The sequence below is a fragment of the Podarcis liolepis genome, assembly GCF_965112155.1.
Source record: "Podarcis liolepis genome assembly, chromosome: 3".
Classification (NCBI taxonomy): domain Eukaryota; kingdom Metazoa; phylum Chordata; class Lepidosauria; order Squamata; family Lacertidae; genus Podarcis; species Podarcis liolepis.
This window is the reverse complement of record NC_139557.1, coordinates 5008678-5023359: the sequence shown is the minus strand read 5'-3', so window position 1 is coordinate 5023359 and position 14682 is coordinate 5008678. Positions and strand designations below refer to the sequence as shown.

The following is a 14682-nucleotide window of genomic DNA, read 5'->3' as shown; positions in this document are numbered from 1 at the left end:
CAGGTTACATTCCAGCATGTAAAAATCCCATTGACTAAGCACACACTATGCAGGTATACACAAAAGTAAAAAAAAAAAAAAGTTACCTGCAGAGAAAGGCATGAAAGCATCTCTCGTTACGAATTTTCCTTCAGAGTTGAGAAAATGCTCAGGATAGAATTTATGTGGTTTCTCCCATTGAGATTCATCATGCAGCACAGAGGACAGCAATGTTATGATGTATGTCCCCTGCAAAGGCAAAGCAAGAGTTATTTAAAAATAAACATCTGTATCTGGTACAATGAAGATTCAGTGCAGGAGAAATGAGATTTAAGTTCATCTGAGAAATGTCTTTAGTTCAAAAAACTTTAACATATAAGTCATGGACCATCGGCTGTGGGAAGGACTGCAGGGCCTGTTCCCTTCCAGGGCCTTTTCCAACTGGCCCAGGGGGCATGGCCCAGGCCCTTACTTGGAACAAACTTTTGGGGAAGTGTGAGAAGTGTTCTGCCATTGCTTCCCTGTTCCAAGTGGTTAATGTGTTTTAAAATATCCTCAAGCAGTCAGTGGCAATTTAAATTTTTATTTATTTCCTTTTTTCCTTTTGATATTTGGTTGGGGATTAATTTTAGTATAATTGTTCTGTTCTTGTTTTTTGTTGTTTTATTGGTTCTGTATAGTTTGTGTTTTGGTTTTAAGAGGCAGGATCAGGGCTGCCTGGGAGTGGGGCCCCAGCCAACACGATGGCTGGGACAAGTTCCACAGGGGGGGAAGCACTGGGACATCCAATCTCGGTGATCATGGGCAGGAGGCGGAGTTATGCTAAGACCAGACCATGTCATTACTGAGGAGGCAGGTTTAGTCGTTGTTTGAAGACTATCCCTGCCTCCGGGTCTGGCCTTGACCGGATGGATACTGGAATCAACAGGGGAAACCCACATGACCTGAAGGTGTTGCTGTGTAATGCCAGGTCAATGATGAATAAAACCACTGCCATCCATGACCTGTGTAAAGGTCAGAGGGGGCAGGGTTTCTGTTGAGGCAGGGGATTAGCTGTGGGAGGAGCTTATCAGAGGCTGCAGGGCAGCGGCGCGTGCCTAGCGGCGCGCGCAGTTATACCCATCTTTTAGATTTAGGGGAGCTAGTCTCAAACGTTTGTGGGGGAGACCTAGGTGTTTTTTGTGTGTGTGTGTGTGGAGGGGAAGTTATTTGTCCTGTCCTCAAGCTTTTTATGATGGAGGACCTCTGTAGCCACCCCCAACGACACGATCTCAAGATGGAAGGGGAGGGAACAGCTGCAGTCGCCTGCGATTCCTGCGCAATGTTTGCCATCTTGCCAAAGGTTGCAGGCAGCTTTACCTGCAGCAATTGCATGTTGATTGCCCTTTTAAAAGACAAAGTTCAGCAACTGGAGGAACGTGTAGCTACGCTCCAAAGAATTAGAGAGCTGGAGCTCTTCTTGGAAGCAACAGAGCACACCGTCTCCACCAGAGAGGAGACAGGGGACTCCCCTGAGAAGGAGGATAGTTCAGCAACACAGGAGCCAGATATATGGAGAAACGTGACTCAAAGAAGTAGGAGGCCCAGGGTTCACTCTGATTGTTTAGAAATACACAATCGCTTTGAGGTCCTCTCCCCTAGCATGGAAGACGAAGAGCAGACTCCATTTGAGGATCTCTCCCTCATTACAGTCGATCAGGTATATGAAGACGAGCAGCAAAGTCAGTCCTCAGGGAATGTGCAGGCGACCTTGGAACAGACAGCTCACAGAAGAACCCCGACCAAACCCAAGAGGAGGCGTGTAGTGGTGATAGGGGATTCCCTACTGAGGGGAACAGAAGCAGTGATCTGTGGGCCTGACAAGATGTCTCGGGAAGTGTGCTGTCTCCCCGGGGCTAAGATCCAAGATGTAACTGAACGACTGCAAAAAATCATAAAACCCACTGACGAATACCCCTTCCTCTTGGTTCATGTGGGAACCAATGACACTGCAAACAATAGCCTCCAGAAGATCAAAAGAGACTACGAGGCTCTCGGCAGGAAATTGAAGCAACTAAATGCACAAATTGTCATCTCGTCTGTCCTCCCAGTTGAACGACGTGGCCCAGGGAGAGAGGGGAAAATAGTGGAAGTGAACAGCTGGCTTCACAAATGGTGTAAACAGGAACGGTTTGGATTCTTAGATCACGGACTGCAGTTTCTTGAAGATGGACTTCTGGCAAGTGATGGGCTGCACCTCACAACGGTTGGGAGAAATGTTTTTGCCAAAAATCTCAGAAACCTCATCAGGAGGGCTTTAAACTGACTAATGTGGGGGAGGGAGACAGTGCTCCTGAAGGTAGGAGTCTATCAATTAATGAAGATGATCATCCAAATGTCATAGACCAAATGGAGCAAACAGCACGCGGACCTAGTGGAGGGAGGAAAAAATCCTTAAATAAGAGACACGGGGGAATGATTAATGGACTTCAATGTCTGTACACTAATGCGCAAAGCATGGGAAATAAACAAGATGAGCTTGAGCTCTTGGTACAGCAAACTAAATATGACATAATAGGCATCACTGAAACCTGGTGGGATAAGTCCCACGATTGGAATGTAATAATGTGGGGATACAATCTATTTCAGAGAAACAGACCAGACAAGAAAGGAGGAGGAGTGGCGTTATATGTCAGGGATGTGTATACCTGTGAAGAGATCCAAGATTTAGAACCTCAAAGCCAAAGTGAGAGCATTTGGGTCAAAATTAAGGGAGAGAAGAATAACAGAGACCTCATTGTGGGAGTTTACTATAGATCCCCAAGCCAAACGGAGGACATAGATGCTGCCTTCCTGGAACAGATGGCCAAGCATGCAAAAGGAAGGGAGATAGTAGTAATGGGGGACTTCAATTACCCGGATATTTGTTGGACGTCAAACTCAGCCAAGAGCATAAGGTCAAACAGATTCCTCACTGGCCTTGCAGACAACTTCATTGTCCAGAAAGTGGGAGAAGCAACAAGAGGAACAGCCATTTTAGATCTGGTCCTAACCAATGTTGATGACCTGGTTAGTGGGGTAGATGTGGAAGGATCATTAGGCGCGAGTGATCATGCTCTTCTGAAGTTTACTATACAGCGGAAAGTAGCAGCCAAGCATACTAGGACTCAATTTCTTGACTTTAAGAAAGCCGACTTCATAAAACTTAGGGAAGTGCTGGGTGAGATCCCATGGACAGCAATACTAAAAGGAAAGGGAGTTCATGATGGCTGGGAGTTTGTTAAGAGGGAGATAGTAAAAGCACAACGTCAGGCAATACCAATGAGACGAAAACATGGAAGGTGCCTAAAGAAACCAGGGTGGCTATCTAAAGAACTTTTAACTGAGTTAAGATTAAAAAAGGATGTGTACAAAAAATGGAAAAGGGGGGAAACCACCAAAGAGGAATTCAAACAAATAGCCAGCACGTGTAGACACAAAGTCAGAAAAGCTAAAGCACAGAATGAACTCAGGCTTGCTAGAGAGGTTAAAAGCAACAAAAAAGGCTTTTATGGGTATGTTCGTAGCAAAAGGAAGAACAAAGAAACAGTGGGGTCACTCAGAGGAGAAGATGGTGAAATGCAAACAGGGGACACAGAAAGGGCTGAACTCCTCAATGCCTTCTTTGCCTCAGTCTTCTCCGATAAAGAAAACAATGCCCGACCTGAAGAATTTGGAGCAAATGATTCAGCAAAGGAAACACAGCCCAGAATAACTAAGGAGATAGTACAAGAATATTTGGCTAGATTAGATGTATTCAAGTCTCCAGGGCCAGATGAACTGCATCCAAGAGTATTAAAAGAACTGGCAGATGTGATCTCAGAACCACTGGCAGTCATCTTTGAGAATTCCTGGAGAACAGGCGAAGTCCCGGCAGACTGGAGGAGGGCAAATGTTGTCCCTATTTTCAAAAAGGGGAAAAGAGAGGACCCAAATAATTACCGCCCAGTCAGTCTGACATCAATAGCAGGGAAGATTCTGGAACAGATCATTAAGCAAACAGTCTGTGAGCACCTAGAAAGGAATGCTGTGATCACCAATAGTCAGCATGGATTTCTGAAAAATAAGTCATGTCAGACTAACCTGATCTCGTTTTTTGACAGAATTACAAGCCTGGTAGATGAAGGGAACGCAGTGGATGTAGCCTACCTTGATTTCAGCAAGGCATTTGACAAGGTGCCCCATGATATTCTTGTAAAGAAGCTGGTAAAATGCGGTCTTGACTATGCTACCACTCAGTGGATTTGTAACTGGCTGACTGACCGAACCCAAAGGGTGCTCATCAATGGTTCCTCTTCATCCTGGAGAAGAGTGACTAGTGGGGTGCCACAGGGTTCTGTCTTGGGCCCGGTCTTATTCAACATCTTTATCAACGACTTGGATGATGGACTCAAGGGCATCCTGATCAAATTTGCAGATGACACCAAACTGGGAGGGGTGGCTAACACCCCAGAGGACAGGATCACACTTCAAAACGACCTTGACAGATTAGAGAACTGGGCAAAAGCAAACAAGATGAATTTTAACAGGGAGAAATGTAAAGTATTGCACTTGGGCAAAAAAAATGAGAGGCACAAATACAAGATGGGTGACACCTGGCTTGAGAGCAGTACATGTGAAAAGGATCTAGGAGTCTTGGTTGACCACAAACTTGACATGAGCCAACAGTGTGACGCGGCAGCTAAAAAAGCCAATGCAATTCTGGGCTGCATCAATAGGAGTATAGCATCTAGATCAAGGGAAGTAATAGTGCCACTGTATTCTGCTCTGGTCAGACCACACCTGGAGTACTGTGTCCAGTTCTGGGCACCACAATTCAAGAAGGACACTGACAAACTGGAACGTGTCCAGAGGAGGGCAACCAAAATGGTCAAAGGCCTGGAAACGATGCCTTATGAGGAACGGCTAAGGGAGCTGGGCATGTTTAGCCTGGAGAAGAGGAGGTTAAGGGGTGATATGATAGCCATGTTCAAATATATAAAAGGATGTCACATAGAGGAGGGAGAAAGGTTGTTTTCTGCTGCTCCAGAGAAGCGGACACGGAGCAATGGATCCAAACTACAAGAAAGAAGATTCCACCTAAACATTAGGAAGAACTTCCTGACAGTAAGAGCTGTTCGACAGTGGAATTTGCTGCCAAGGAGTGTGGTGGAGTCTCCTACTTTGGAGGTCTTTAAGCAGAGGCTTGACAACCATATGTCAGGAGTGCTCTGATGGTGTTTCCTGCTTGGCAGGGGGTTGGACTCGATGGTCCTTGTGGTCTCTTCCAACTCTATGATTCTATGATTCTATGATTCTATGATTCTATGATTCTATGATTCTATGATTCTATGATTCTATGATTCTATGATTCTATGACCTGATTGTGGATGGAGGATTTGACCAGCCATGTGTGACAGAGACCTGGTTGGAGGAAGCAGATGGGCCTGTTCTTGCCGCTGCTTGCCCACCAGGTTTCTCTTACGCACAGCAACCCAGGTCATGTGGGCGGGGAGAGGCGGTTGCAGTGATTTTTAGGAAGTCATTAGTTTGCATCAGGCGTCCTATTGGGAAGACCCAGTTTTATGAGTGCATGTTCTAGAAGTTGGGCAATAGGGGCAGTACAGGATTCCTTTTGGTGTACCGACCTCCCCACTGCACCAAGGATTCCCTGTCCGAGCTGCTTCAGGTCGTGGCGGATGTTCTCCTGGAGACACCTAGTTTGGTCGTCCTAGGGGATTTTAACATCCATGCCGACACGACCTTACAAGGGGCCGCTCGGGACACCCCGTCATTTCAGGTATTGGCACTATTACAGTGGGTGTCTCCAGTTATATGGACTCTGTTCTGAAACCATATGCCATCAGTGCTCCCAGCTATGTACGTGACACCACAGATTTTCTGAGGAAAATACAATCTTTAAATAATCTTCCCAACAATACTATACTAGCTACTATGGATGTGGAATCTCTGTATACCAACATCCCACACAACGATGGTTTACAAGCTATAAGGAACACCATTTCAGATAAAACCACAGCGGACCTTGCCACCAAACTCTGCCAATTTGTCCTTACCCACAACAACTTCAAATTCGGTGATGACCTGTTCCTTCAGATCAGCGGCACAGCACCCGCATGGCCCCACAGTATGCCAACATCTTCATGGCAGATTTAGAACAACGTTTCCTAAACTCCTACCCACTCAAACCTCTCTTGTACCTGCGATACATTGACGATATTTTTATCATCTGGACACATGGTCAACAGACCCTGGACACCTTTCACCAGAAATTGAATGATTTTCACCCCACAATCAACCTAACAATGAATCAATCTATGCAAGAAATACATTTTTGGACACTACTATAAAAATACAGGATGGGCGCATAGACACCACCTTATACCGTAAACCAACTGACCGACAAACATATCTACATGCCTCTAGCTACCATCCCAAACATACCAAACAGTCCATTGTATATAGCCAGGCACTGTTCCAATTCTACAGACAGAGACTCTCACCTAAGAGATCTACAGCAAACCTTTTTAGAACTAAAATACCCAGCAGATGAAGTTAGACAACAGATCAACAGAGCCAGACTGATACCCAGAGAGAACTTGCTGCAAGACAGACCCAAAAAAGAAAATAACAGAACACCTCTAGTCATCACATACAGCTCCCAAGTTAAAACAGTACAACGCATCATCAGAGATCTACAACCTCTCCTGGACAATGACAGTTCTCTTTCTCAAGCTCTGGGAGGAAGACCTTTCATTGCCTACAGACAGCCACCCAATCTTAAACAACTCCTAACCCACAATAATACTACAACCAGACTTAACACAGACACTGGCACCAGAGCCTGCAATAAACCCAGATGCCAACTTTGCTGCCACATACACTCGAACAACACCATTACTGGTCCCAACAACATCACACATACCATCTCGGGACTATTTAATTGCTCATCGTCTAACATTGTGTATGCCATCAAATGCCAACAGTGTCCTTCAGCTCTCTACATTGGACAAACAGGCCAAACCTTACGCCAAAGAATAAACGGACATAAATCTGACATTAAGAATCACAAAACAGAGAAACCAGTAGGAGAACACTTCAATCTCCCAGGACATTCTATACAAGATCTCAAAGTAGCTGTTTTACTACAAAGGAATTTCAGAAATAGACTGGAAAGAGAAGCTGCTGAATTGCAACTCATTACCAAACTTAAAACCATGGAGAGACCTGGTCTGAACAAAGACATTGGATTCTTATCTCATTATACATGACTAAGCCATTTTTCACCTTCTCACCCCTTGCCTTTTCCTGTAAGACCTATTGCAGTCGTTAAGAGTCGTCAACAGGCTCATCTCAGCTATCTGCCAATCACCCATTCCCACCACCCTTCTGAGTAATACCCCTCCACACCTTCTCACTAGATAGAAGGATCTTGCAACTTCTTTTTCAGTGTATCTGAAGAAGTGTGCATGCACACGAAAGCTCATACCAAGAACTAACTTAGTTGGTCTTTAAGGTGCTACTGAAAGGAATTTTTTTATTTTAAATATATTGTAACTAGTGGGCAGCAGTTCAATCAAATGTATCACCTTTGGAATGAAGTAGCCATTAAGGGTAACATCTGTAACCGTGGCATGTGGCAGGTTGGTTGGGTTAATATTGGCAATCCTCTGGATCTCATGGACCACGGCATCTGTATAAGGCATTTTTCTTCGGTGTTCAATCCTTGGCTGAGAAGATCCAACAACCTTTGCAATTTCTTCTTGGACCTTTACTGGGGGAAGCAAAAAAGAAAAGCATTAATTTTCCTGCTAAGATTATCTCTTTGATTTGGCTTTTGTCTCTCAAAATACTAATCTCTCCAGCATAGAACTGGAATAAACTGGTTCTCCAATTCCCTGGGCTCACATACTTAATCTCTAGAATGTGACATGGGTATTTTTTAAACAGGACAAACATTTTAGCCAATAACTTGATATACTGATGGAGAGAAATTCATCCAGGATGATTATTAAAATATCACTGCTGGGAATATCCTGAAGTGGTATCTTTTACATATAATGGTAAAAACCAAATATTTCATGATCCTACTGAGCCATATCAATTTTGGAGAAAATATGGTGGAAGGTTAGCTAGAGAAAGAGCATTTGGACAGGAAGAGGAAGATTCAACTGAGGTGGAGGCGAAAGAGAAATAAATATGGAACAAGATGGCTTTGAAAATTCTAACTTGGAATGTAAGTAGGCTAAATAATAAGACTAAAGGGAATAAAATTGAACATGTAAAGAAGTTAAACTTGGATAAATAAAACTTAAATAAAAGGTTGGGAAAGGACTTTGTAACTTCTGATGTAACAAAAAAGAGAGGAGTTGTAATGTGTATAAAACCAGGGTTGGACCCAAAACAATTATTCAAAGACCAACAAGGAAGAATATTGATAACCCAGATACCATCACATGGAGAAAAAGTATTATTAATTGGTGTGTATGCACCTAATGAGGAAAAAAAACCAGATTTTTAAAAGAGGCTAGAAGAAATATTATTTGAAAATTCGAATGAAAAGATTATTTTGATGGGCGATATGAATGGTGCAGCCTCCCTCGATTGGGACAGGAGGCTTCTAAAGATTTGTATACTAAGGTAAAGAGGGCAGAAATTCTATCAAGAACATTATGAGACTACAACTCTATAATAGTGGAATTAAGAACAGGGACAAGTTTCCCAATGAGATGGAGACTAAATGAAAATTTATTAAATGATGAAGTAATATTAGAAAAAGGGGGCAAAAAAATTAAAGGATTATTTTGAAATTAATTTGAACCAAGAGACAGATTGAAAGGTGGTACGGGATGCCAGTAAAGTAGTAATGTGGTGGGGGGGTTAACATAGCAACGCGCATAGCAAAGAAATATTAGAGAGCAGAAAAAACAAGAAATTTTACAAAAAATAAAAGGGAAAGGGAAAGAATTAATAAATCCCCCTTGAAAAGAGGTAGTGAAACAGGATATCAATATGTTGCAAATGCAATATTCAATTATAATAAACCAAGAAATAGAGTGGAAAATTAAATATTTAAACAGAAACAATTTAAACAGGCTAACAAGCCATGGAAACTATTAACTTGGCAAATAAAGAAGAAGAAAAAAAAACTGCATTAATAGAATAAATGTAGGAGGTAGAGTTGTGCAAAATCTGAAAGAAATAAGAAATCAATTTGTGAGGTTTTTATACAAAACTATATTGAGCTAATATGAGGTAATTTAGAAGAAGTGGGTAGATATTTAGAAGACAGCAGACTACCTAAGAGACCAAAAGATAAAATGTCATTTGTTAATGGACCTGTCACAATGATGGAATTACAGCAAGCAATTTTAAACCGTAACTTGGGGAACGTACCCTGACCTTATGGACTTTCATCAGTATAATATAAAAAAATTAAAGGATTACTTAATACAACCTTTAAAAGATATTATGAATACATCTTTGAATACAGGAAAGTTACCCAAATCCTAGAAGAGTGCATGCATAACTTTGATTCACAAGCAAGATAGAGATCTAAAGCTGGTTAAGAACTATCAGCCTATTGCATTGTTGAATAAATATTCAAACTGTTTGCAGACAAATTAGCTAATGTGTTGAAAACTGTATTAAAAGAGGTAATATTATGAAGCACCTTGTCTGTGCTGGTTGAAGGAATGGTTGTTATTGAAGAATCCACATATTTTAGATTTGGAAGCTCATGATATCATTTTTGGTTGGCACATTTATTTGTGGTATGAAAAGGTGAAAGTGCATAAAGGTTTTACAAACCAAATAATCATAATATTAAATATTATGAAACAGAAATTCAATTAAAATTAATTTTAAAAATGCAAACCATATAATGGGGGGGGGGATTATAGAGTATGGGATAAGTATAAAAACCTGTTGGAGACCAAAACACCTCTATGGCTTTCATCTTTGGAAGCCATAGCGGTGAAAAAGAAAAACATGATGGAAAATTGGGCAACATAGAAATTTAAGTGGAGAAGGTGGAGAATTGAAATTAAAATAATGATTTATCAGAGATGTTAACAACATGATTACAATATCATCATTTGAATGAAGTATTTAAAGAGGATATATAGCAGGGGGTTGGGGATGAAACATCACACTTAGAAAGAGACCTGTTAAACTGTAATGTTAAAGTGATATCTAAAATGTATAAAATAGACCTGACTTCCGGTCGGCGCCAGCGTTAATGGCGGTCCTCTTTCCGAGCTCCGGAGGAGGACTGCTCTGCGAGTTCGGGTCTGACCCGCTACGGCAAGCGGGGGACCCCTAAAATCACAGGCGCTGAAGCCTGTGAACAAGGAGACTCGGTGGGCACCAGAAGCGCCCCCCCTTACTGCAGAAAGAGCCTTTTTAAAGGCTCCGGAACGGCATCGGGAGAGCGCGGTGCTGAGAGTCGCTACCCAGCCCGCAGGGTGAAGCCGCGTCGCCATTGACGGAGAGCGCCGATTCCTTCCTGTCAATCTGTAACTGAAAACCCCGTAAGTAAGATTGAACGCTAATTTGGGACTCTTTTAAAGAAAATTTGGCTGAAAACGGGGAAGGTAAAAATTAAGGAAGTCTGCCTTCCCCCGACTGCATGACAGCTAAAGCAACGGAAAGCTAGAGCTGCATCCGTATGAGACATTTTTCGACTACGTAACCTGACATTGGATTTGAATCTCCCCTCTAACAAGCAGGGCAGAGGGGAGGAAAAAGAGACATTAAGAACTGCATGTTTTATCTAAAAAAGAAAAAAGCCTTCTGCTGTCTTAATGCCCTGAAGCGGACTGCCAAATAAGACACTAGTGCACTGAACTGTTTTTAAACTTCTGGGAAAGTTACATAGTTGAAGTTTTGTTTGATACAAAGTTCTTGGACCTTGTTGTTACAGTATATTGGAGTATGCTGAAATAGTATCTATTGGAAAAAGTACTGTAACAGACATTTACAAGCCTCTTGATACTCTTCTCTTTAACTTCTTTGTCTCCATACTTGGACATTTTGGTTTGCTCCCCCTAGAGGGTCAAAGTAACGGCTGTAATAGCCTAGGACAGTGGAATTTTCCATCAGGGGATTGTTTTCCTGGGAACGACCTTGGGACATGAGTGGCCCAGCGGAAGAGATAACCACAAGAGCTAAAGCTAAGCAACAACAGCACCAGCAACAGCAGCAAAAGAAAAGAGGCTCAATTACTGGTGCAATCCCCACAGGAACAACAGGACAAGAAAAAGTGACAGCTGCCTCCATGGAGTCAGTGACACAAGCGCTACTTAAGATAAACCAGTCTTTGGAGACCTTGACAAAGCAGAGTACAGAAAATACACAAAAATTGACAGAATTAACAGCAAGATTGGATTTGAACACAGAATCTATAAACAGGCTGGTCCAAGAAAATTCTGCAACACGTAAGATTGCAGAGGAAGCTAGAACTATTGCTGGAGAGACTCAAGAGAGCTTGGAACCGATTGCTAAAAAGGTTCATGAACACGATGCAACCTTGGCTTTGTGGGAATTACAGAGGAAGGAAAGAAATCTGAAATTAAGACTAATTCCCGAGAGCGAAGGAGACAACTTAGCGGAGTTCCTGACACAAGAGTTTGCTGATTTCTGGGAAGACTTGGAGGAGGAAGAATTTAAGATTACAACAGCATTTAGACTGGGCCGAAGACAGAACAGAAAGACCCCGAGGGATTGTTTGATTACCCTCAGATCGAAGGAAGAAAGAGACAAAATATTAAAATTACATTACCAAAAGGCCTTGCAAATTGAAAATTCACCCATACAGATTTTTAAGGACATCCCTAAACACATTTTGGAGTTGAGAACCTTCTATAAGGATTTGGTTTACTTGCTGAAGAAGAACACCATCCTTTTTAGGTGGGAGTTCCCACAAGGACTGTCTTTTGACTACAAGGGAAAGAAGGTGAAAATAAAGACAATGCAAGACAAAGAAAGATTCCTGGAAAGAAACCAAGAGGACTTACAGAAAGGAACTGTGGACCCAATTGCAGAACAAAGGAGAGCACTAGACATTCTTAATCTATCGTTTGGACTTAACCCAGCACCATCAGAGGAAGAGCAACAACTTGGAGCGGTTGGAGGAGTAACAGAAAAATAATAAGATGGCCCTGCAATTCCTTAGTTGGAATTGTAATGGGCTGAACATGCCTTTGAAGAGACGCCAAGTGTTTCATATTTTGAAAAGAGAACAATTGGACTTGATTTGTTTACAAGAAACTCATGTAACCAGAGCACACAGGAAATTACTCACAAATAAAAGATTAGGACAAGAATTCATCTCATCGGATAAAGTAAAGAAAAGAGGAGTTGTGATTTATGTAAAAGAGAAATGGGTCCCAAAAATGATGTTTAAAGACGAGCAAGGAAGATATCTGGCAGTGGAAATACAAGTACAAGGAGAAAAATTCTTAATAGTTGGAATCTATGCACCAAATGAAGGCAAGGCGGAATTCTTCAAGAAACTCCATGAAACTCTGACAGACTATCTGGATTACAATATGATAATCATGGGAGACATGAATGGTGTAGTTTCTACAAATATGGACAAGGCACAAAGGCTGACAATCTCCAAGGAAGGGAGACTTCCGAAGACCTTCTTTGAAATGACGGAAAACATGGACTTAATAGACATATGGAGAACAAGGAACCCTCTTGAGAGAGAGGGAACTTTTTTCTCACAAGCAATGATGACCTGGACCAGAATTGATCAAATCTGGATCACTAGTGGGATGGCTCCAAAGATTAGGAGGGTAGAAATCTGCCCAAAAACTTGTTCCGACCATAACGCCGTGAAGATGGAAATGAAACTTACAACAACTGGCCAATTCAGATGGAGGATGAATGACACCCTGTTTCGAGATAAGGAGATCCACATGAAGGCCCAAAAAACTCTAAAGGACTATTTTGAAATAAATCTAAAGGCTGAGGTGGAAAAAAGAGTGATCTGGGACGCAAGTAAAGCTGTGATGCGAGGATTTCTGATTCAACAAAACTCAATAAAAAAGAGAAAGCAGAATGAGAAGAAGGAAAAGATTTTGGAAAAGATAAAAGAAGGAGAGAAAAAATTAAGATCAAAACCAAAGTCCCAGGAGATCCTGAGAGAGATCAAGTTATATCAAACACAATATATGGAATTGATGAACCAGGAGATTGAATGGAAGATAAAACAAATGAAACAAAAAACCTTCGAATCGGCAGATAAATGTGGCAAACTTCTGGTATGGCAATTGAAGAAAAGGCAGAAACTAAATACAGTTACAAGCCTTGAAGTGGATGGAAAGAACATATCCAAACCTAATGAGATTAGAAACTGTTTCTTGAGCTACTTTAAAAAACTCTATTCTCAAGGACCACAAAATGAAGAGGACATAGACAAATTTCTTAATAAATATGGATTACAAAAAATCTCTCATCAAAGTAAGGTGGATTTAAACCAGAGAATAACAGAACAAGAGATAGAGGGTGCCATTCAGGACATGCAATTGGGCAAATCTCCAGGGCCGGATGGACTGACTTCCAGATATTATAAATCTCTGAAGGAATGGTTGGTTCAACCGTTAAAGGAAGTCTGTAACGAGATCTTAGAGGGGAAAAGGGCACCAGAATCGTGGAAAGAAGCGTATATTTCACTCATACCAAAGACAGAGACTGAAAAGACTCAACTTAAGAACTACCGCCCAATATCATTACTTAATGTGGATTATAAAATCTTTGCAGACATTCTGGCAAAAAGATTTAAAAGAGTGTTGATGGAGAAGATTCATAAGGACCAAGCAGGCTTCCTCCCAAAAAGGCATTTATCAGACAATGTAAGAAATATAATAGACATTTTGGAATTGCTAGAGGTGAATATAAACACTAAAGCAGTGTTGATTTTTGTGGACGCGGAGAAAGCCTTTGACAATATTTCTTGGAGTTTTATGAAAAAGAACCTTCATGGGATGGGGGTAGGCCAAGGATTTGAGAACGGTATGGGTGCGATATACTCTGAACAAAAAGCTAAGCTGATTGTAAATAATGTGATAACTGATGAACTTAAGATAGAAAAAGGAACACGACAGGGGTGCCCAATTTCCCCATTGCTCTTTATTTCGGTTCTGGAGGTGTTGCTAAATACGATTAGAAATGACCAGCAGGTTGAAGGTGTACAGGTCGGAGATAAACATTACAAGTTAAGAGCTTTTGCAGATGACTTAGTATTGACCTTACAAGAGCCAAACACTAGTGCAAAAAGGGTGTTGGAGATAATTCAACAATTTGGCCAGGTAGCTGGATTCAAACTGAATAAACAAAAAACTAAAGTCATAGAAAAAAATTTAACAGCTAAGGAGAAGGAGGAATTTCAAGAAGAGACAGGCTTGACAGTGGTTAAGAAGGTGAAATACCTAGGGGTCCACTTGACATCTAAAAATTTGAACTTGTATAAGGACAACTATGAAAAATGTTGGTCAGAAATTAAAAAAGACTTAGAAATATGGTCAAATTTGAAATTATCAATGTTAGGCCGAATTGCAGTTATTAAGATGAATGTATTGCCTAGAATGCTATTTTTGTTTCAAACTTTGCAAATCCTTGACAAGATGGATTGTTTCAAGAGGTGGCAGAAAGACATCTCGAAATTTGTCTGGCAGG

The 14682-nt window shown here is 41.5% G+C and overlaps 1 protein-coding gene across 2 annotated transcripts in view; it reads right to left on the bottom strand.

The window, feature by feature from the left end:
* Window positions 1-14682, bottom strand: part of LOC310703128 (cytochrome P450 2K1-like) — a 34645-nt gene that overhangs the window by 3781 nt on the left and 16182 nt on the right. For both annotated transcript variants that reach the window (XM_083495216.1, XM_083495217.1), the window contains exons 7-8: window positions 7587-7771; window positions 87-228 (exon numbers count right to left, since the gene is read on the bottom strand). In XM_083495216.1, the coding sequence (XP_083351342.1) occupies window positions 87-228; window positions 7587-7771 (327 nt within the window). The remainder of the gene's footprint in view (window positions 1-86; window positions 229-7586; window positions 7772-14682) is intronic.